Source organism: Peromyscus leucopus, chromosome 17, assembly GCF_004664715.2.
Source record: "Peromyscus leucopus breed LL Stock chromosome 17, UCI_PerLeu_2.1, whole genome shotgun sequence".
Lineage (NCBI taxonomy): Eukaryota > Metazoa > Chordata > Mammalia > Rodentia > Cricetidae > Peromyscus > Peromyscus leucopus.
The window spans coordinates 39,552,473-39,577,580 of record NC_051077.1 but is presented as its reverse complement, the minus strand read 5'-3'; the positions used below and the strand labels follow the sequence as shown (position 1 = coordinate 39,577,580).

At 37.4% G+C, this 25,108-nt stretch overlaps 1 protein-coding gene across 2 annotated transcripts; it reads left to right on the top strand.

Annotated features, from left to right (window-relative positions):
• The first annotated feature begins 376 nt into the window (after window positions 1-376).
• Adam29 (ADAM metallopeptidase domain 29) lies at window positions 377-21,148 on the top strand. 2 transcript variants are annotated; one of them, XM_037211746.1, is made up of 3 exons: window positions 377-500; window positions 1,437-1,545; window positions 18,625-21,148. In XM_037211746.1, exon 3 carries the CDS (start codon window positions 18,771-18,773, stop codon window positions 21,132-21,134), a length of 2,364 nt encoding a protein of 787 aa, XP_037067641.1. In that variant the 5' UTR covers window positions 377-500; window positions 1,437-1,545; window positions 18,625-18,770; the 3' UTR covers window positions 21,135-21,148. The 2 variants fall into 2 exon arrangements, with proteins under 2 accessions (XP_037067641.1, XP_028716453.1); XM_028860620.2 differs by lacking the exon at window positions 1,437-1,545.
• The last annotated feature ends 3,960 nt before the right edge of the window (window positions 21,149-25,108 follow it).

Sequence of the window (25,108 nt, the reverse complement as noted above, 5' to 3'; positions counted from 1 at the left end):
CATTAGGACAATTGGGTGTTAGAAAAATAATTACACTGTTGTAATTAGTCAGTAAATGTGAACAAAAAAAGACCAGATCATTATGAAGTTTCTGTAATGAAAAATTAAGTGCCCAATATTCCATTAAATTGTAAGGGTAGATTTGTCTACATAGAAAAAATAGTCCACTGAATTTTGGTGGTATCTGCTGTAGACTCTGACACTTTTAGCCAATTTTATCATGAGATGCAAATCTATAATGCTCCAAGATAACTGTAATGGTAAAATATTTATCATTGTTGGTGACTCCTAACTGCCAACCTCAGACCTTTACTTATGGAACATTCTTTCCTCTTTTATGACATCACATCTATTAAGCACATGGGATGCTGTAAAGATCCAGTGTAAATAGAAACTGACATTACAGTCTGTTCCTGGACATCCCTGAGGACACCTTTCATCATAAGCAGGCCATAGCTAATTTAACACACACATACCTGTACTGTTAGCACAGACCTAAGGTAAAAGAAATAACCATTCTTCTGGGGATATACCATAGTAGTTTTGTGATATTATATGGGGTTAAGTTATTAATTTCAAACTATGCCTTGAACAAAATTCAAAAGATGGTCAAATAATTTGTTCAAATTTCAGGCATCTGGATCTAGCCCAACTACTTCTCTGTAATATTAAATTTAAATACACTTTTATCTTTAGAATATAATGAAGATGCATATTTTAGAGCTATAATTTTTTTCTGTGCTTTTGGTGTCTTTTAGCTAAAAGTTGTTTATCTCTTTCTCATAAAAAATAGGTGATACTCATAATTGTGACCCTAAATTTTACTGAGACACAGTGATTTTTAAAGGAAACTTCAGCCAGGACCCCAAGCACCCTAAACTTCCATATATTTTATTACATAATCAATCATCCCTTTGAGTTACTTTAATCTAGAGTCCACTCTGACTAACATGCTTTATCTACTTATATCTAATTTCTATAAATTTTCTGAAAAGGAGAAAAATTGTCAAATTATAGGGTATTATTGGTAATAGTTTATCACAAGAAGGTAAATATTTCTACCCTGATTACTTCTTATTGCAAGGAGATAAATGTCTTACACTTAGAAGATTATAACCATGAGTAGTAGTAGTGAAACAGATCTTAGTGGTGAGTCCATGAGTCACACTAGCTGTACCAGATAATAGGTTCCCAGATGCATCAGCTTTCTATTGTTGCATAGAAAATTAGCACAAATTTAAGAGCATACGATAGTTAGATATGTTATAGTTTCTTTATAATGAGAAGAGGTAAATCAAGACTTGGCTGGGTTCCCTGTTCCGTTTCACAAGTCAAAAGCAAAGTGAAACCAACCCCCTTGTAGCAATTCATTCTGACATTGCATGTTGATTGCAGTCTTGTTAATACTGAGGGAATTTATTTCCTTGTGGTTACAGCACTGAGTTTCTTAGCAACGCCACTGTCCTGATATTTTCAACACAGTCTCGTGTGTCTTCTTGATGTCACCTGGATACTCTCTGGTTTTCATGACTTTCACATAATTAAGTAAGTCTCACTCAAACGAATGTGTCTTGTAAATAATTTGAAGTCAACTAATTTTAATCAAATTAGTTCTACAAAATTAGACCACCAACATGTAACATAATCTGACCACTCAAGGTCAATGACCTTGCCTACAAGTGAGAGGAGGAATTAGAAATGACATTCACAGCATGGAAGTCTAACAGTTCATTTTAACATCATTTTCAGAAAGTGACACTTCATCTGTCACTTAAGAAAGTCTTTAATAAATCTCTTGCCTATGAATTCAAGGCATTTTTTTCAATTTAAATATTTATTTATTTTAAATTATTTATATGTGTAGATTTGGGTTTTAGAGGTGGATTGAAATTAGAGGTGGTTGGAATTGACCTGACATGTGTGCTGGGAACTGAACTATGAACTCCTGTCCTCTACAAGAACAATATATGCTCTTAACTCCCCATCCATTTCTCCAGCCTTGGCATTACACTCTTCAAACTTAGCTCAACAACCTGTGATGTGTTCTAATGTAGTAGTATTTGCTCTGCCCATGACCTTGGGCTATGTGGCTGAAAGGAGGTAGTACTTCTTGCTTTCCTACATGACCTCTTAAAAGGAGAGGAGAGCAGAGGTCACATACTTCCTTCTTCCTTTTATTCTGGAGTTATCAGACACTGGGCCACTTGGAAATTGAATCCAAGTCCTCTAGAACATCAGTCAGTGTTCTTAACCGCTGAGCCACCTCTTTGTAAATCCTGTTACCCATTCACATTTAAAGATAGCAGAGAGAGCCAAAAGAAGCATCTATTAACATGATTGGCATAATTTTATAGTCTACTCCAACTGGTGTCTTGGCTTGCCAACATTTACTTCAGTGTTTCCAAACAAAATAAAATGTAAACTTTTGCTGATCCCTTTTCCCTGTCTTCTGCTCATCATGGCAATGATTTCATGTTGCTACTTTTCTTTCATTGGGATAAGGAAGTTCATATCTTCCTAACTGCTATTCTTTATTGTATCTATTAAAAATACACCAGTCAGTGTATTAGAACATGCACAGAAAAATGTATTTTATCTTTTATGTTTGTAGATTACATATTCTAAACAAAATCACAAACAAATATCAGATAAAGTATAATACCATTTGACTATCCATGAGTGTTTTTATACATACCAGATTGTAGGGTGGGCTCTATCAACCAATTTCCAGAAAGCATATACTATATATATATGACTTAACTTGCCACTAACATATAATATACCTTTCAAGTTGTTAAAAAAAAAAAAAGACCAATTTTAATGTGACAGAATTCATTGTGTTCCTGGTCGCTTGCTCTTTTAACTTCTGCACAGTGACTACACCCTAATCTACTGCTGTTTCAGCTAGTATTTGTAACTCCACAGCTACCAGTCTGCTTCTCTGGCAATGATCTGGCTGCCCAGTGTAGCTGGAATTTTTTCTCGGGGTCCCACCAAGCCGCGGCAGTCCCTTAGCCCACTTATAAAATAAACACACAGATGCTTATATTATTTAAACTGCTTGGCCATTAGCTCAGGCCTATCATTGTCTAGCTCTTACTCTTATATTTAGTCCATTTTTATTAATCTATACTTTGTCACGTGGCTCGTGGTTTACTGGTACCTTACATCTTCCTTGTCCTGGCAGCGGCTGCAGCAGTCTCTCTCGTTATCTTCCTGTTCCCTCAATTCTCCTCTCTGTTAGTCCTGCTTATACTTCCTGTCTGGCTACTGGCCAGTCAGTGTTTATTTATACAGATTGATATCCACAGCCGCTCAGGCTGCAGTTTGGCAGGAATTCTGTTCCCATAGGCACTGATCCTGACACTGCCACTATAGTAGCTTTAACTAAATCTCTATTGCTTTATTTATAAATAAGACTTGAGAGTCAAAGGCTGGGGTGAAAACCTGCAAGCTCAGAGAGGTAGAGTAGCACCTAGCTAACCCACTCTTCTTGCTGACCTCTCCAAAAAGATTTTTACTTCCTCTCTGCCAAACCAGAAAAAGCCGCACCACTTCAAATCCCTCCCTTCTACTTCTTGGGTTGCGCTGTCTCTCCTGAATGCCCTCTGATCCTCTATGATTACTTTCTGTCAACTAATTGCTAACTCAGCCTCATGACCCAAGGTTAATTTTATTTAATTAATGCAAATGCAATCTCAGGGTTCTCAGTGTGATCAAATATCCCCCAATAGTAGCTTACTTTGTAAATGCTGGGAAAGGTGATTATATAAACTAGTAATAGAAAGGTTTTGGAATAGGCTGTGATATTTTAAACCCTTAGACAAAAATAGATTTAAATTAAATAGGAACATCAAATATAAATGGCTAGCAGATTGCATTTATCTTTAATTTTCAATTAGTAAGTTTTATATTAATATGGGTGTGAGGTAATGTTTGATGTTTTTGTTTATGATTATACCACAAAACAATTCCATCAGACTAATTAATATGTCAGTCACTCTGCTGATTTTTTTTTTTTAGTGAGATTCCTAAAGTATAGAGAGATACTGATTAAGGGCTCCAACATTTCAATTACACTAGGGGAATAACTTTTATTGGTCTATTGTACTACATGATAAATAGTTTATAATAATGTATGGAATAATTCAAATTTTTTTAGAGACAGGATCTCTCTATGTAGTCCTTGCTGTCTTGGTGCTTTTTCTATAGGCCAGGCTCACCTTGAACTCACAGAGATCCTCTTGCCTCTGCCTCCTGAGTGCTGAGATCAAATATGTGTGTAGCAAGAGGCTTTTCTGTGTCCCACACTGTCCCACACCAGCCTTCCAATAATCCCTCAGAAGCTTATATTAATTATAAATCCTCGACCATTAGCTCATTATTAACTAGCTCTTACACTTAAATTAACCCATAATTCTTACCTGTTTAGCCATCTGACTTGGTAACTTTTCTCAGTCCAGCATTTTCATCTTGCTTCCTCTGAGTCTGGCTGGTGACTCCTGACTCTGCTCTTTCTCCTCCCAGAATTCTCTTAGTCTAGTCAACCTGCCTATCTTCCTGCGTAGTTATTGACCAATCAACATTTTATTAAACCAATTCAAGTAACAAATCTTTACAGTGTACAAGAGCATTATCCCACAGCAGGTGTGTACTACCATACTTGGCTAAAATAGCAAACTTAATATTCAGGGCACTGTAGAAATTCTATTAGATCTGTAAGAGTTGATAGCAGAAGGAAATCTGTCCATGCAAAAAAAGACACCATCAAAACCATGGGAAATGTCCTGGCTAGCCATTATAGCAAGCAAACTCTCCTGCCTCAAATCTCAGTACTTCAAATATTGCAAAAGACTTTTGAAGAAAGCCTTAGACAATATTGTAAAACATGTTACAAATGCCAGTCTTTGGTTTCAAAGGCAGAAAGTGTATTCGTTATGTGGAAATAACTTCTGGCTCCCTTCCTGGGCTGCTTGCTGGCTTCACTTGAAATCTAAAAAAAAACGTTTTATGGTACTTTAGCCATACACACAGAGCAAACTGGCCAGTTTTCAACCACTTGTGAGAAAACACATTTATTTGTCTGTTGTGGCACTTCTTTTGATAAGTGATACCAAAGAATTTGATGCTGTTTGATAATCCTGGAGGGCATTTTGACCCAAATCAGATCCTTAGGTGGTCTCTAACAACCAATTTCTATTAGTCTCACAGAAGCCAAATATCTGTTATCTAAACTTGGCATGGGACATATTCCTTGTCAGGATGACTAATGCCTGAATGTTAAGAGATGACACCACTCAACTGTATTCTTAGTAAAAGAGACTAGTATATTTTCTATGTAAGTCTTATGCATATTAAATTTTTAAAAAACCTTACCAGACATGTAATGCATCTAAGGTATACTAGTTAAGTACAATTGGGAATATGCCCAACAATAAACTATGTATATATGTGCATATATTTGCATATGTTATATTCACACATATATGAAAAAGTTGAATTTTAAAATATTTTCCAAATAACAGTTTCAGGGTCAAGCTCATCTGGAATTCCAACTATTAAATTTATATATGATTATTTTGGATGTTAGAAATTGGTTTTATAGAAACAAATACAAATATCAAAAATTCTTAACTAGGAGGGTGCATTCTAAAATTATATAAATAAACAAAGGATTAAACTATGTCACCATGGAACATCAATAACATAAGGAAAATTATCCATAGTATTTCCTTATACTGTAATAATGGCAATGGACAATCAAGTGGGATGCTCTTGCATGACCAATCAGAAAACTGAAATCAAACAGCAAGCTTGCTCCTTGAAATATGAAATAGATAAACTAATGGAATGTCATAGCTTTATTCACATTATCTGAAGTAGAAGTTGTTGAAGCCATAAACTATTAAGAATAGAATAATTCTGATGAGCTGTTGGCAGCTACATATAGTCTCCTATGAGAGCAGGAAACTCCTGAGGGCAGATGCCACTTATGAGTGTTCCCTCATGCTTGTTGACTTTAATTCTATGAACTTCACCAAGTTATCTTGGTAAAGAGTTTTTAAACAGACACATTCATGGCTCAAATCAGGGCATGAAGGAGGGAAAGCATTTTAAATAATCCCAGTGTATTCTTCATAAACATAAAGCCAGAACGTTAGAAGGAGTGACTTTGGCAGACCTGTCTCACATAGAGGAAGATATCCCCCCCACCCCTGCCCAATTGAGGGTCTCTACATTTCCTAGTTCACCTAAGAGTGTGAGTGAGACAAGGAATACACATGAAGGTCACTGGTAATACTCAAAGTTTCACTAAATAGTTAAAATTTCATTTTAAAATTATAATTTCCTTTGTCCCGTTAGCACTTTGTTGATAAGGATTCCTGTACAACATGGAATAAATGGAATCACTAAGAGATTCATATTTCAGATGAGAGAGATTCCCCCAGAAAAGCCTAAGAAAGGAAAAGAAAAAAAGATTGAGAATGATAGAGGAATAAAGTTTACGTGCAGCTATAGCCGAAACTGACGCGATTTGACTCCACAGATGAAGGTAAGAAGCGTACATTGCTAAACGAAGGAACCTGGTGCTGTCTAATTTTATACGAGAGTCTAGAAAAGGAAGTAAAAAAGAAAAAAAAATGTGCATGTTCAAAGTTTTTCAGAGCCGGGCGGTGGTGGTGCATGCCTTTAATCCCAGCACTCTGGAGGCAGAGCCAGGCGGATCTCTGTGAGTTCGATCGAAGCCAGGCTGGGCTACAGAGCAAGATCCAGGAAAGGTGCAAAGCTACACAGAGAAACCCTGTCTCGAAAAACAACAACAACAAAGAAAGTTTGTCAGAGGAGAAACACAATTCTTCAATTCCCTCAGTGTGAGTCAAGTAAAAAGGGACCTGTACAGAGAGCATAGCACGGACAAACTAATTTACAGTGGAGACTTTGAAGAAAGACCATCTCAAGATCAATAGTGCTAGGCGTATTGAGAGTATAAATGCAGCTAATATATATATTCAGGACAAGCCATTTCATGCTTGTGGCCTTTCTTCCAAAAACGCGTATCTCGGTGAAGTTATGAAATAAAATCAGAGAAACAGGAATTGACAGACTTTCTTACAAACCGTTTGTGCTGTGATCATCAGAATTCTTAGTATCATCAAAAACAAGGGTGAAAGGAGCCAATGGAGTCTGGAATGAGTAAATAACTGATTGGAACTTGGTATCCTGTGCCTTTGGACCCCAAATCAGGCACTGTGTAAAACTTAAAGAAATATGAAAAATGTTTTATTTGGTATATAGCAGCATTGCTCCTTTAATTATGCCAAAAAGTATGACTATGAGGTATGAGAGCTCTTCTGCATGAATATTTTCAATAAATCTAAACCAATTGGATAAACAGTTTCTTTTTCAACAAATTTATGTAATTTTCAACAAAATTATGTAATAGTCATAGCAATTCTTTTTCATATAATCATGCCTCTACAGCTAAGAAAGCTGGTTCAAAGTTTGTCTTCTATGAAAGAAGGCATGAAGTGACTCATAATGATATAAAGTGTGTGTGTGAGAGAGAGAGACAGAGACAGAGAGATAGAGAGAGCAATCTACGCAGTATTCTCTTTTACAACTGTCCAATTCAAATCATTACTAACAGAATTCATTTTACATGATTAAATCTGGAAAAATTTTTCAGATCTCTTTTTCTTGTGCCAAAATCAAGATGCCAGGAAGAAGTATCCATTTCAAAGGAAAAGGGAAGTGGCTACCCAGATTGTTACATAAAGACCAAGGCTTCTGAGAAACAGAGAGCAAATGAGATAGAAAACAAGATGTTAGATGAAAACGAGGCCCAATAGCTGTTTTAGAAGGCTTAAGAAATATCTAGATATTCAGGGTGTGTACTCAGTGTCTCCTAGTCAGCTTGGGCTGTCAACTAGGCACAGTCCAGAATTATCTGAGGGAGACTCAACTGAGAGACTGCTTTGATGGAATTGACCTGTGGGCATGTCTGTGGGACATTTTTCTTGGTTGTTAATTAATGTAGGATGACGCAGCCCACTCTGGGTGGACCCACCACTAACAGGTGAGCCTGGCCTGTACAAGAAAGGTACTTGGCTGAAGGACTCTGGCCAGCCCCAGTGTGGCGAATGTGGCTCTGGTAGGCCCTGCCTTTCTCCAGGATTCTCCTGCCTTGCCAACAAACTGTTACATTCCTAACACTAGCCACCAAGGTTTATTCCCTTATTTAGCCAATCCCTCTTCCTGTGGCTGACTACCAAGGTCCAGCTATCAAAGTATTGAAGTCTAGCAAAAATAGCTCCCTTTGGCTCACCTAATTAACATTCTCAATTAAAATTAAACACCTCATCCTAACACAGTGTTTCCCCTTTACCTTTATAAACCACCATTTGCCTATGGGCCACATCTGTTTCCTCTCGATCCAGATGCAGTCTCCCCACCCTGCCCCAATAAATACCCCTCCCTCCCTTGTTCCCTTCGCCCTCATCCTTTATCTCCTGGCTTTTTCTCTTATTCCCTGCTCTCTGTACCTCTGGGGCAAATGAATCTCTTCTGTGCTGTGAACTTGGTCTTGGAGGTCCTGAGCGGATACATTTCCTTTCACTGGCCATGAGATGGGGAGCAAGCCAGAAAGTAGCACTCCTGCATGGTTCTGATTTCAGGTTCCTGCTTTGAGTTCCAGCTTTGGTTTCCTCAATTGTGGACTCTAACCTGTAAACTAAAACAAAATCTTACTTCCACAAGTTGCTTTTGATCCCTGTCTTTTAAATGAAAATCAGCTTTCCTTCAAATTCACTTTGTTGAGAAAATTATTTATTCTTCCTTGCAAAATAAACACTCAGAAGTACTTCATTGTAAGTTTTTCGAGACACAAAAGAATAATTCATAGGTCTTTGCATAGTTAAAAAGAGCTGTAGAGTTGAGAACCCATTTGTTGCTCTCTTGATAATAGTATTTTATCAAGTACATTAATATAGTATTCATTGTACTAAATATTAATGTAGGTTATCTTGTGTAAGTACCAAAACCATCTGCCTCAGTTTTGTTTCTCTTGCTGCTATAAAATACCCTAACCAAATCAACTCAAGGGTGAAGGGGGTTTAACTCATAGCACCAGGTCACAACCCATTGTTGAAGAAAAGGCACAGCTGGCAGAGCTTGAAAGAACTGTCCACATTATACCCATCATAAATAAGAAAGGAGGATGAATTATTGCATGCATACTTGCCATCTTAACTAGGGTTTCTATTGCTGTGAAGGAACTCCATGACCACAGCAACTCTTACAGAGGAAAACATTTAATGGGCTGGCCTACAGTTTCAGAGGTTCAGTCCGTTCTCATCATGATGGCAGGACATGGCGGCATGCAGACAGACATGGTGCAGGAGAAGGAGCTGAGAGTCCTACATCTCCATTGCAGGCAACAGAAAGTGAACTGGGACACTTGGCATGGCTTGAGCATATAGGAGACCTCAAAGCCCACCCCCACAACAACACACTTCCTACAACACCATACTTATTGCAACAAGGCCATGTCTTCTAATAATGCTTCTCCTTATGAGCCTATGGGACACGCTTATGTTCAAACTCCCACACTTGCCCTCAACTTGATTTCCTCATTCATACACAGTTCAGGATCCCCGTCTAGGGAATGGCAGGAGTCTACCCACTTAAATAAATATAATCAAGACAACTCCCCCCCCAATAGATAAACCCACAAGCAACCCTGATCTACACAATCCGTTTTTGGATACCTTTCCTGGGTGCCTCCAGAGTATGTCAAGATGACAATTAAAATTAATCATCATATTACATACACTGTGAGTAGGCATTTCCACACCGTTAGAAAAGAAGCAAGCAATTATTTGAGAGTGCTTTCTGTACATCCTGTGTTAGTTGCTGGGAATTCTGCAACATTACTGTAAACTGATATTCAGACCCACTTCTTTTTTTTTTATTTTTTTAAGTAAATTTATTTTACAACATCATTTAGTTCAACATAATAGCCACAGATTCCCCTGTTCTCCCACTCTCGCCCCCCTCCCCCTCCCCCCACCCCACCCCCCATTCCCACCTCCTCCAGATCAAGGTCTCCCCGAGGACTGGGATCGACCTGGTAGACTCAGTCCAGCCAGGTCCAGTCTCCCCTCCCAGACCGAGCCAAGCGTCCCTGCATAGGTCCCAGGATTCAAACAGCCAACTCATGCAACTAGCCCAGGACCCGGCACCAACACACAGCTGCCTCCCAAACAGATCAAGCCAAATGATTGTCTCACCCGTTCAGGGGGCCTGATCCAGTTGGGGGCCCCTCAGCCTTTGGTTCATAGATCCTGTGCTTCCATTCATTTGGTTATTTGTCCCTGTGCTTTATCCAACCTTGGCTTCAACAATTCTCGCTCATATAAACCCTCTTCTTTCTCACTAATTAGACTCCCAGTGCTCCACCAGGGGCCCAGCTGTGGATGTCTGCATCCAGATTCCTCAGACCTTCCTTGGATGGGGTTTATGGCACAACTAACAGGGTGTCTGGCCATCCCATCACCAGAGTAGGTCAGTTCCTGCCGTCTCTCGACCATGGCCAGCAGTCTTTTGTGGGGGTATCTTTGTGGATCTCCGCGGGCCTCCCTAGCTCTCTGCTTCCTCCCCTTCTCATATGGTCAGACCCACTTCTTAATATGACCTTTTAGACATAGGTAAACAGGGCTACCCAGTCCTAGGACACGTTTCTTATATGTCAATAGGGTTGTATTGCAAATATTTTCTCAAGCTCTGAAAGTGACGTCGTTATTGAGATTTGTTAAGGCCTTCTATTAGAATACAGGTTTTTAACTTCTGTACTGAGACTACAAAACAGCACTAATAACCTTGAGTCAACAAAATGCTGTTTTCCAATTTTGGCAAGGTAACTTTCAATTAAAGTCCTGTAATGTTATAATTTATATTGTGTATGAGTTTGCTTTTCTTTTGCTCTGAGAAAATTCTAACCAACATCAAGTTGGGGAATGAAGGGTTTATTTAGCTTGTAGGTTACAGTTGTCATCAAGGGAAGCCAGCTTCCTTTTTTCTGTAGCCCAGCCCACCTGTCCAAGGATGGCAGCACGCACAGTGTGCTGGCCCCTCATCTGTCAATCATTAATCAGGAAAACTCCTCACAGACATGGCAACAGGCCTATCACATGGCAGTTCTTCACTTGTGATTCTCTTGTCCCAGATGATGCTAGGTTTGTACCAAACTGACAGTTAAAACTAGTATGATACATATGGCTATAACTTTTTTATTAAATAGTTTTATTTTCTTTTTTTTTAAAGATTTATTTATTTTTTATGTATACAGTGTTCTGTCTGCATATACACCTGCATGTCAGAAGAGGGCACCAGATCTCATTATGGATGGTTGTGAGCCACCATGTGGTTGCTGGGAATTGAACTCATGACCTCTGGAAGAACAGCCAGTGCTCTTAACCTCTGAGCCATCTCTCCAGCCCTTATTTTCTTATTACTAATGATCTCTGACTTGTATTTGATCTATATTGAAAACTCTTAACATTTTTATTTTTAAAAATGCCAATTGAAATGAGACTATTTCAGCAGACACATTAATAAAGAATAAACATGAATACCAAATATATATGTGAAAGATATTCATTCTTCATTTGTGAAATGCAGCTTAAGTCAAAAGTAGAAATATATTTTAACATTTTCTAAGTTTTGAGAACTTCATTAGTGTTATATTTGCATCCTTCCTCCATTCTGTGCCCCCTCCTTATCAAGTTCATGGTGTCTTTTCCTTTATTATTATTTCATATATCGTTATATATCAATGCACAATCTGCTGATTCCATTTAATGTTACACACACACACACACACACACACACACACACACACACACACACACGCACACATTTATTGGTGACTACATAGCATTGGATAACCTGTAGGAGACCTCATTCTTGGAGAAAACTGATTCTTCTACCCTCAGAAGTCATTAACTAACCGGTAACTTTTCACCTAGGGGCGGGGTCTTCTGTGATTTCCCCCATCCACATTGGCCTGTCAATTGGTGTTGCCATTGTTCAGGGCTTATTTAGGGGAGCACACTATTGACATTTCATAGGTGCAGCTTCTTTGACTTATATAGGAAACACAATCTCAATTCAGGTTTCCTGGTCCTCTATCTCTTCTGATCGTTCCTCTTCTATTTTTCTTGAGCCTTAGGTGTAAGAATTTTGTTGTAGATGTGTTCAGTGGGACCAAGCACACCATGGTCAGATGTTCTTTGAATTTTAGACCGTTGTAGATTTCTCTAATAATCTCTACCTATTGCAAAAATAGGCCTCTTTGATGCGGGAGGAGAACTATACTTACCAGATAGAATCAGCACATTAATCCAAAACTAGAAATCTATTTTTTCTTGGTCACTCTTTTATTATTATTATTATTATTGTAATCATCATTATTGTCATCATCATCATCATTTTCTCATACAATATATCCAGACCAATCACAGCCTCCCCTTCCTCTATTCCTACCATTCCCCACCATCTCCCCTCTCCCTCAGATACACTACTCTGTTTCCCTTCAGAAAAGAGCAGGCTTCCCAGTGATATCAACCAAATGTGGCATAACAAGATGCAATAAAATCATAAGACTAGCCACAAAGTCTCATATCAAGGCTGGATGGGGCAATGAGGAGGAAAGGAGTACCAAGAGCAGGCAATAGAGTCTGAGGTACCCCCTTTCTCACTGGTAAAAATCTTAGTAAATTTTTAGGGATGCTAAATAACACTCCCCCGACACACACACACACACACACACACACACACACACACACACACACACACACAAACACACACACACACACACACAGATGCTCATCCTATTAATAATGAGGAAACGTGAAAATATTCATTATTAGGGGATGCAAAATGCATAGACCTGTTGAAGATGGAACAAACAGGAAAAAAATTGCAATTTTAATAATTTGCTTCTGAGAGTCAACAATTCCTGGTCGCTGTCTTTAGTTTTGGGGTAGGATGGTATTTTTGGTTTTGTTTCATTTGAAAATAATGTTTCCTTAGAATAACCACCCAGTGCACTATGACCTAGTCACTTGGTGTGTCTGACAAATGTCAGGTTAGTGTAGATATCACCCAATACAGTGAAGTCTTTTCCACATCGGTCTGTTCACTGTGTTAGTAGTTAAAAGCTACTTGTTTCTCCCTACATTGATATAAAGTAGGAAGTAATTGAAAATACATAAGATGATAAGAGAGCTGAAATTATTTTTTTCTTTGAGATATTGATGATGTTTCTCCCTTCTCTCTTCTCCCTCCAAACACTTCTATATAATCATCCTTGCTCTTTTTCAAACTCATGTCTCGTTCTTTCATTAATTGTTGTTACATATGCAAATGTATATGTATATACATATACAATTCCAACTATAATTTGCTCATTTATAGTTATAATGTTACTTATAGGCATGTTTTCAGGGCTGACCATTTGAAATTATTCTTTATGACCAATAAAAATTGTGTCCTGAAATCTCACTTCCAAAGCTCTTAATTCCTTCACCATTTTTGTGTTTTGGAAGAAGATATACTGACTAACAGAATAGAAGAAAGAGCTCATTTTATATGTGTGATAAATCACATTTATGGTGAGAGTATTTTGAATCACCTTTATAACATCAGATTGAAATTGAAATTGATCAAGATAAATAATGAATTAATTAGTTTCAGGATAAAAACTTAATGCACAAATATCAGTAACTTTTAAATTCACAACAATAAACTATTTGTGAAAGAAATCAAGAAAAAATTGATTCATAATATCTACAAAATAAAATAAATATAAAACCTTAAAAAACAAACCAAAACAACAACAACAAAAACACTGTTGCATGGAGAGCTTAGGCAACTAGCCTGGAATATCATATTCTACAATACACACTTATCATATTACTGACTCATCATAAAAGTTGAGTTTGTTATATTAATTAAAGCAAATTTATAAGCAAGAATTCCAGGAAATTAATTCTGCACATCTTAGATGTCATTATTTCATATACCACAATGCTTTGCAATCAATTTAGCCAAACATAAAGCAGTTCTGAATGTTTGACTATCTGCTGAACTGATTTTCTCCTTTCTTACATGAATATAAATATGCAAACAATATTTAAGTTGTATATCACATGTCAACAATGACATATTTAAAGATTTAAAAGATAACAGTGACTTCCTATATGACAGCCGATTTAATGCTTATTTAATTTTATGATTTGGAGAAGGACCTTTTCTTAAAAATTCAAGTTCACTGTAAGAACACTTTATTTCAGTTACATTTGTTTCACCTGTGTTATGAATATATTTTGATAATAAGTTGGTAACATCTGTTGGATACCTGTACCTTAGTGAGCATGATGCTCATTATTACTTATGATGCTCCTATTACTTTTACCCATTCTCTTTTGACTTTGCCTTTTTAAATGAATTATCCACACATTTTCCCTTACTTTCCTTTTTCTGTCTTCTCTCCATCCCACCCCACTTCTCCCTTTCCACACTCTTCCTTCTCTTCATTTTCTTTTATGTTTTACCTCTAAGAGTTGATCTCGGGGGCTTACACATGCTAAACACTACACACGAGGCCCCAATCCCCCAATTTTTATAGGTGCACGTGATTGCTATGTCTGCATTAAGACAGATGCTCATATCCCCTTAAGCTTACCATTTGGGGGACAAAACATAAATTAACCTGGTTGTTCAAATATCTGTCTAGTAGATAAAACAGAAACAGTCCTAAAAAAATCATATTCTGTGTCAACTCCTGCTCTAAATGAGAGATTTAAAAAGAGAAATCAAGCCACTTATTGGTAGGTACAGTGCTATTATGCTTTACTTGGGTTCTGAGGATTCTAAATAGGGACTGTATGCACATTAGACAAGTGTTGTTAACCTGTTACCACAGGCAACTGAGATTTCCTTTTCTTTATATTGTAATCTATGAACTTCCCAGAATCATAGGAAAATACTGAGTTACAATAATAGCAGGTCTATTGCTGTGGAGCAGGACTGTGTCCTTCAGAATCCATAAGCTAATGCCTTACTGCCCAATATGATGAGCGGTTGGTAGTGAATTAGGTTTAAAAAGAGATCTTGTTGGGGGGACCCTCAGGATTACTGTGCCTTAGGAAAAGCTACTAGGGGACTTGTTTTGATTCTTTCCCCTCCATATTTTCTCTTCTAGTTCCTGTCGCTTTCTCCTCTTATTTCCGTCCTTCCCAGCTCGGTCAAGGTGGCTTCTCTTAGACAGGAAGCATACTGTCACCAGAGCCCAGCTACACTGGCACCTTTACCTTAGATTCTCCAGTTTCTATAGCCATGAGAAAATAAAGTTTTGCATCTTAAGTAACCTAGTCAATGGCATTTTGTCAGAGATTCTCATGTTATCCATGAGATCTCAGTACTGAGAAGCAGTGCTGTTTCATAACCAAGCATGGGAGTTGATTTGAAATTGGGTGACAGTTAGAAGCTAGTAGAGTTCTGAGGCACGAGCCAGAAATTTGACTGTTAACAATTGTGATTTGGTGATGTCAGAAAGACAAAGGGGGCGGTCTTAGACAGAAACCTTCATTTTTTTCTTCGGGGAATAAATGCAATCATGAACAGTGTTGTTGATAGAGGTATATGGGCCTTTAAAGGCATGTTTGTCGCAGTAGATTAGAAACTAATAGAAAGGCAATTCTTAAAAGGCTGGAGAGATGGCTCAGCAGTTAAGAGCACTGACTGCTCTTCCAGAGGACCCGGGTTCAATTCCCATCACCCACATGGCAGCTCACAGCTGACCCCTCATGGCAAAACACAAATAAACATAAAGTAAAAGAAAGGCAATTCTTGTTATAAAGTGACAAAAAAAACTTGCTGAAATCTTGTATTTAAATGTATCTAGTGTCCTGTGGTGTGATTGGATAAGTATCTGATGATATCTGCAAATGATGTTTCAAAGGAACAGTCTGGTTCCTATAGACTGCTTATATTAAATAGAAGAACTGGTAAATTTAGAAAAAAAGGGATTACTAAGGTAAACAAAAATCAGAGCTTAAGTATTTGGAAAATTCTCAGCCTGTACATCTTAGAAGACGAGGATGACTTCAAAGAAAATTCAGAAATTATCCATCAGGGCTACGTCTCTCTCTCTCTCTCTCTCTCTCTCTCTCTCTCTCTCTCTCTCTCTCTCTCTCTCTCTCTCTCTCTCACCCTCTCTGTATGTGTATGTAACAGAAACAAAGCCACATAAAGTGAAAGGATCTTGACTGCCAAAAGCCAGAGAGCAGTGTATTTAGATCTTTGAGGATGTGGCTAATGTGAGACAGAACAGTAAGAACCAAGCCTGTTCTAGAAGCTACAAAACAGAGGAAATAATTCTCAAGTAGCCTAGCTAGGCCTTGCAATTTCCACATATGCATTTAGTCACTGCAGCTCTAATACATGGGTGCTTTATAAAATTCCAAAGCTGTTCTTATTTAAACAAACTTATCAAGCATTTCTTTCACTGCATTTATCTCTGATGCCATAATTACACCATTTGCTTATGTTAGCTGGAGCCATAAAAGTCCACAGCTGTATTAATTTGCCCTGTATATACACTTGCACACTAAATCTGTACCACCCTCTGCCTTTTTGGAGTCTCTGTTAGTGTCATTGACCTATTAAAAAGAAACAAGTTAGGTGTCATAACAAGAAAAAGTACCATATCTTGATGTATCCATTTTATTCTTAGAGAATAAATGTATCATTTTATTCTTGAAGAATATTTAATTTTTACTCTATTTCCTCTTTTCCAATGTAAATAGAAATTAACTCTTGAATTTTGATGACTTTATTTTTTTAGTGGGGATAATTCATAGATGATTCTATGTTCCTCATATTTATTTTAAGCACAAAAACTAGCTTTCTCACTTTTGGACAGGCTAAGATTCTCCAGTGGATTCATGGAGTGATAGTATTTTTCCTTTTGGAACATATTCCAAATGACTTTTTGTGTCAGGCATGTCTCTAACAATCGTGCCCTTACATAGATATTAATACTATTTTGTTACCTTAGAAAATAATAATTAATTGTTAAAAAAAATAAAGAGAAAAGAAACTCAACTAAATTGTTTTCTATCAAATTCATTTATATTTTAAATTGACATATAGTTTATATACCATCACATACATAATGTTTGGAAACTCTATTTTTATTTATCCATAGGAGGAGTTTATATTAAGCTAGTTGCGGTTGTCAAATCTCTGAATTTGCCACTATGAAAAAAAGAGTGCTTATGTGTTCCAGTTCCAGACAAGGTGCTAAAGTACCTACCAAGTCTTTGTTGAAATTGTGGGTTCCTAGTCATTTGAGATGGACAAGATGGACAAGATTTCCTCAACTTCTTTTTGCTTTTGTCTATGATTTTTTTGGAGTTTTTACGCTGAGCCTTATTCAGCACTCAGTTTCAGATAGACATTCTGTTTGTTTATTTTAAAGATTGTGTGTGTGTGTGTGTGTGTGTGTGTGTGTGTGTGTGTGTGTGTAAGCAAAACAAGTGATGTTTTTCACTGTCTTCAGTTCTGATGAGAGGAGGAAGTTACAGAAGAAAATGAAAATTTAATATTGTGTCATATGGAGGATTTTGATAGCTAGTATTAAATATATTTAAAAATGACATGAGAATAGTTTTTTAAAATCTTTTATGTAGGATGGTCAAGTAATTTATCATCTAAAGTTGAAAATAAAAGCCACTAACACTCCAATTAGACAAAATGTAGTTGGGGTTATCTGAGAACAAAAGGTTTATATACTTACATAATGGTACAAGTAATTCATTTTGCTGGTGACTCAAATGCAGTAACTGTGCATTGACAGCCAGTTTTCATTTTTGTGTGCCTTCCGCCCCATGTTGCCTCTTGTTTTTTAAGGCTGTTCTATTTTATTTATTTATGTGCGTATATAACTCCATGAGGGTAGCTGCACCACATGTGTACAGAAGCCCATAGAGACCGGAAGAAAGCATCACATCTTCTAGAACAGGAGTGACAGGCAGCTGTGAGCTTTCATGTGGGTGCTGGGAACGGAAGCAGGATGGATCCTCTGCAGGAGCGGGGAGTGCCCTCAACGGCTGAGATATCATCTCTTCGGGCTCTGACTCTCAATATTTAAGTACAAGTGCCAATCAATTTCCTTTCTTTCCTTCCCTCCTTACTGCCTGCCTGCCTCCATTCTTTTATATTATTTTCATTTGTGGTGCTGAGAATTTGCAACCAGGACTTTGAAAATGTTAGGCAAGTCCTTTACCACTGATCTATATTCCCAACCTTTGTTTTTCTTTCTTCTTCTTTTTTTTTTTTGATCTGAGTCTTTTCTATATATCTTAATCTATCTTTGAAATGTCCATCTCCTTCCTTGTCTTAAAGTGCTGAGTTTCCTGGCACGTGCCTCTCAAACAATGTCTTGTTACTCCTTGACCACACCACAAACTAGTTTTAACCCTTGCTTTTCTCTTTCTTCCAAAGATGTTTTCATAAGCACTGTCATCCATATTGGTTTTTATTTTATTTTACTTACAGGGATACAGACCTAATGATCTGACCCTTCCAGAGGACAGATGCTTAACTTTTAACACCGCACACTGGCCAGCCTAGAAGGATTCACAGAAGCAATGACTCCCAGACCTTAATTCTTCTTTGAACAACATTTTAGGCACACATTTATAATGACTGTGCTTGAATCACTAATATGCACAAGGATATTGTTTCTGACACAACTGTTTGGGATTTTTCTGACTTTTCCTGGACTTACCCAGGCTGGACATCAGCGCTACCACAGTCCCACAGAAGTGGTGATTCCATTGAAAGTAACGGGGAAATCCAGAGGCATGAAACCTCCAGGTTGGATCTCCTACAGCTTGAAACTTGGAGGCCAGAGGCGTATTATCCACATGAAGATCAAGAATCTTTTTTTAATCCGGAACCTCCCAGTGTTCACCTACTCTGATCAGGGTTCTCTGCTTGAAGATTACCCTTTTATACAGGATGACTGCTACTATCACGGTTATGTGGAGGGTGACCCAGAAGCCTTAGTTTCCCTGAACACTTGTTTTGGGGGCTTTCAAGGACTATTAGAGATAAATAACACTATTTATGAAATCATGCCCAAGAAGTCTTCTACCAAATTTGAACATCTGGTATATAAAATGGATACTAATGAAACAGAATCAAGGAGTTCCAGCCTTCTGCAAGATAACATAACATGCCAAGTAGAGTTACAAAAAACTGGAAATTCCACTCTAAAGCAAAGTGGTTTTGAAGGCTGGTGGACCCATACTAGAATTGTTGAATTAGTAGTGGTGGTGGATAAGACTTTGTATGAACACTATGAAAGTAATCAGACAATAATGATATCAGACCTGTATGCTGTGATAAGTATGGTAGACACCATTTATCGCGTAATTGGTATTGATATACTGTTGGTTGGTTTGGAGGTTTGGAATAAGAGAAGCCTTATTGTAATAGATGATGTAAGGAAATCTCTTAATCTGTATTGCCATTGGAAAGTCGCAAACCTTCGGTTAAAGCATGACACCACCCATCTTTTCATATACAGGCACTTGAGAGGATTGAGTGGCATAGGCAACACAAGAGGTGTGTGTGACCCATATCGTAGCTGTGCGATCGTTACTTTCATAAACAGAACTCTAAACCTCCGTGCTCTTGGAGTGGCTCATCACTTAGGTCATAATTTGGGCATGAGGCATGATGAAGAAGAATGTAAGTGTAGATACAGAAAATGCATAATGCACATTGATAACCCACCAATACCCAAATTTAGCAACTGTAGTTACGATTCTTTTTGGCGTTATGCCATAAAGGAAACACACTGTTTGATGGAAAGCATGTACACCACGGATATTTTTAATATGAAGTATTGCGGAAATGGTGTTGTTGAAGATGAAGAGCAGTGTGACTGTGGATCTTTACGGCGTTGTGCAAAAGACCTCTGCTGTATGGCAAATTGCACTCTGAGTTTGGGGTCCTCCTGCGCCTATGGACTTTGTTGTAAAGACTGCCAATTTTTACCATCAGGGGTGATGTGTAGAAAAGAGGCTAATATGTGTGATCTCCCAGAGTGGTGCAATGGAACATCCCATATGTGTCCAGATGATGTTTATGTGGAAGATGGAATTCCCTGTAATGTCTCAGCCTATTGTTATGAAAAGCGATGCAATGACCGTAACGAATACTGTAGGAAGATTTTTGGCCAGCAAGCAAAGGCTGCAAATGCAAAGTGCTACAAAGAAGTACACTCTAAAGGGGATCGTTTTGGCCACTGTGGTCTTCAGGGACACAGGTACAAAAAATGTGAAGACAATGATGCCCTTTGTGGTAGACTTCAGTGTGATAATGTGTCAGTAATTCCCCGTATGAAAAGTCACAACACTTTGCACTTCACTGTTGTCAAAGGCATGTCTTGCTGGGGCACTGATTACCACAGTGGGACCCAGCTCGATGACACTGGGGATGTGAAAGATGGCACAGAGTGTGGTCAAGATCACATCTGCATCGGTAGGCGTTGCGTCCATATATCTGTACTGGACAGCAATTGTTCACCTACGTTCTGTCATAAGAGGGGCATTTGCAACAATAAACACCACTGCCACTGCAACTACTTGTGGGATCCTCCTAACTGCGTGATAAGAGGCTATGGAGGCAGTGTGGACAGTGGCCCACCTCCCAAGATAAAGAAGAAGAAAAAGTTTTGTTACCTGTGTCTAGTGCTGATCACTGTTTTGCTTATTTTATTGTTCTGTCTTTGCTGGCTGCTTTATCCATGGAAAGAAAGTATACCAAAGCCGCAGGTCAAGCCTACACCTGAAAAAGAAAAACAAGATTCAAGCAAACCACCTGAGAAAACAAAACAACATTTAAGCAAACCACCCAAGAAAACAAAACAAGATTTAAGCCAACCACCCAGTTTAGCTGGTTCCCGGAGTCTGCCTCCATCAAAAGTGCCATCAGTATCATCAAACGCACCATCAGTACCACCTTCAAGAACTTCCTCTGTAAAAAGTATCAAATAAATTTTAATCACTAATATGGCTCTCTTTATTCTTCACTATTTTAAATAACTTGATTTCTGTAGCTTTGTTCTTTACATTTCCAGGAAAAAAAAATGTATGGGTGGTGTAGGTATTTTTCAGGTTCTTGTCTATCAGCCCTATAATCCCATTTTATACACTTTGATTGGTAGCAGTACCATTTCTGTTATAGCAAGCTCCTTCCTATTGGGTAATAGGGCTTTGAGATATGAGAATAAGTAAAAATATGGAAGATATACTCTTCCTGATATCTTAGGGTTTCTTGAATAACAGATTTTTACATTGACAGTGATACATGCTTTCAACTCTCTGATTCTTTTGTTTGTTTATTTTTTGTATAAATTCACTGCAGAGCAATGTTATTTTTGAGTTTCAGAGATTCCAGAATAATTGTCTGAGGTGTTACTCCCAATGAAATGAAGCCCAGAAATTTGAGCATTTCCACAAGTAGTTAAGCAATAATCCTAGAGTTCTGAGTCTAAGATCATGGAGACAACTACACAGTTTTGACAGGTGAAGTAACCTCAAGTTCTTTCTTTTGTTCCTTGACTTTATATGAAATCATTCTTCTGCAATTAGATACTCATAATTAGCTAAGAGCACAAATCTCTCTTAACTTGTTCTGTTTTTCAGTAATGTTGTATCCAGTTCTTTACATTTTTTTCTTCCAAATCATTGTTATGATCTCTCTCTCCCTCTTTCCCTCTCTCTGCCCCTGTCTTCTAAACCCTATTTAAAATAACAATAATCTTGGCTTGATTGAAACAGGAAGATTGAATATGCACTATAAATCATTTTGCTTTAGTTTCTAGTTCTTTTATTTTTCCTCTTCATTGCCATTTGCTACCTTTGGAGAATACCTAAATTTGTAGGCATTTCACTTCAAAATAAGATTTGATGGGGATTATAGTGCCTGCTCAACTTCAGAGGTCCTTTGCTTGAAAATGTTTAACATGTTAAGAAAAAACACATTTAAGTCTGTGACAGCAGTAAAATGCTGAATAATTTTTTTTTAATGTTTTTAAAATATTACTCTTATTTTTTGAAGTTATATAAATACATTATTTCATCCTTTCCTTTCTTCCCTCCAAACTCTACCATATACCCTTCCTTATTCTCTGTATGGCCTCTTTTTTGTTACTTGTACACACACACACACACACACACACACACACACACACACACACTCCTAAATACATAAGTACCTATAGGTGAAGTTTTCATGTCCTGACCACTTGGTTCCCAAAAAAACATACAAAAACTTATATTAATTACAAATGCTTGACTGATAGCTCAGGCTTGTTACTATCTAACTATCATATTGAAATTAACCCATTTCTATTCATCTATGTAATGCCATGTAGCTTGTGGCTGTTACCTCATTTTTACATGTCCTTGGTGGATGACTGGCATCAGTCCTGACTTCACCCTCCTTTTCCCCATCATCCTCAGTTTGGTTTTTTCGTCTAACTTCCTGCCTGGCTTCCAGCCTTTCAGCTTTTTATTAACCAATAAGAGTAATACATATTAACAGTATGCAGATGGATTATTCTACAGCATTTCCTCCTTTGTGTGTAATTGAAAAGAAGGCTTTAACTTTATCATAGTAAGATTATATAGAACAAAAACAGTTATTAAGAATTACAATTACAATATCCAGTCCATTTGTATTTGACAAAGTTAGAGAAAATACTCAATTATTTATCTTATCTTGGTGAGTCTAAAGTTTCACATCTAATTTATCTTTTATCATAATTAAGAAAACTATAACTATAACTATCTAGTCTTCAACTGTGCCAATTACCCCAGAAGAGTGGAAAGTTACTTAATGACAGGGATATCTTGCTGCCTGGACAGTTACCCAAAGTTGTTCTGTAACATTGGGGAATTCAACTCTGGTGTACAGGCCAAGCAGACTTTCCTGTGAAGCAGGGAATTCTAAAGGACTATCCTACCTTGTCTTGGCAAAGTTTAGTAATCGACTTTTTTATGTCTTGCTGGTCCAGTTTGTACAGTAATTGCCAGCAATTGAGGCAAAGACAGTTTCTTTGTCCACAAGGCTAGCATTTGCCATAAAGAAAGCAAATTCTTTGATGCCCATTATCTTTTCTAAAGTAGATTGGTGTTTCCAGAAGCAGATGTGTCTCACTGTCATGAAAAGCCATAGGTTATTAAACATATTAAATGCCTTATTCTGTGGGTCTTTGAATTGTTTGAAGAGCAACTATTTAAATATATGTGTGTATGACCTTGAAAGCATACCTAACATGACATAAGTTTGACTATTATAGATCTATTTCTTAATTATACATTATATTTTTAAATGAGTTGCATAGGCACAATACTCCAAACAAGAATAAAAAATAAAGTATAATGAAATTAACTTTAAATTTGTATCAATAAACCAAAATCCACACCAATGTAAAAATATTTGAAATAATAATTGTTTTTTTTGGATTAAAGTAGATTTAAAAGTACCAAAAAGGTATTTTTATCTTATCATTTCTATATCCTATCCTCCTTTTTTTCCTTCAGAAAGAGATCTTTGAATCTAACTCCTTTGTGTTTTTTTCCCATGACCAATAATAATTTGTAATCAGCCTCCCTAAACAAAGACATTCATTTTTTGGCAATGTGGATGTAGTTCACTAGACTACTTCTTTTGGAAGTATTGGCAATCTTTGGACCCTGAGAAAATTCAGATACTTGTTAAGTCTTGACTGTAGAACTCTGCGAGCCTGGATTACCTTCGTGAACAACCTGAAAGCTGTTCTAGATGCTGGATCACATGGGCCATCTGTTTTTATTGTGTCTTGTCCCCTTGCTCTGAAAATACATAAATTTTTAAAGGTAACATACATGGCTACATTAAAACAAGTATAGATTGTGTATTGCACACAAGTCAGCCAAAGATGATTTCTTGTTATGTGTTTGAGCAGGTAAAACATACATCAAACCTGATTTTTTTTAACTTTGAAATGAATCTGCAGTCTTTTATTTTCTATGGAAATAAAAGCAGAACCCCTTTCCCAAAGTAACATATCTTTTGACTTCCATTTTTAAGTCAAGACATTTTTAAACATATGGGTTGGCTTAATCCAGCAGCGTTTACAATCAAATGTCTCTTAGCAGCTATTGCTCCTTCCTCAGCAGTCAAAACATTCAAAGACAACACAATAATATACAGTATCCAAACTCTCTGTATATGTTTCATCCTTATGTGGCTTTTTTCCTTTTATATTACTTTACTCCCCTTTTAAGGACTTTATTTTATTATTTTAAAACTATATTTTTAATCTATGATGATATATGCTCTTTCTTTTCTCTCTCCCAAGCCTATGTACATTTTTAAACACACTGTAAACTGTTCAGAGGCTCTTTTTGTCTGAATTTTTCCTAACTGTGCATCTGTAACCTTTTCTGTCTGCATGAGCAAAAACTCTAAACCCATCATGAAGCGTGCAGCTGGAAGATGCCTCTCTGTACTGCAGCCCTTGTGAGAATGTGGGAACCTGCCATGCAGCTTAGCTCATGGAGTGCTGGCAGTTGCAGAAGATGCATCCATGTACCTCAGCAGGCATGAGAGAAACAAGACTAGGAAGTCACTCTTGGCTCTGTTTCTCTGTGTTTGGAATCATCTGTAAGCTTTGTTGGGTCTTGTGTGGAAATTCCAGCCCCATGTTGAAGCACTATATTTAGGTGGAGTTTTCCTATCCCAACTGTCAGGTCCCAAATAAATACACAGAAACTTATACTAATTACAAATGCTTGGCCAATAGCTCAGGATTGTTACTAGCTAACTCTTAATTTAAAGTAACCCATTTCTATTAATCTATGTATTGTCACATGACTTGTGGCTTGTTACCTCATTTCTACACATCCTGCTTTCTCAGCTGCTGGCTGGCATCTCTCCTGACTCTGCCCTTTTTTCCCCTATCATTCTTGGACTGGGTTTC

Bases quoted from the DNA above. Each gene is read 5' to 3' on its own strand.
- Adam29 (XM_028860620.2), top strand. From the start codon at position 18,771: ATGACTGTGCTTGAATCACTAATATGCACAAGGATATTGTTTCTGACA.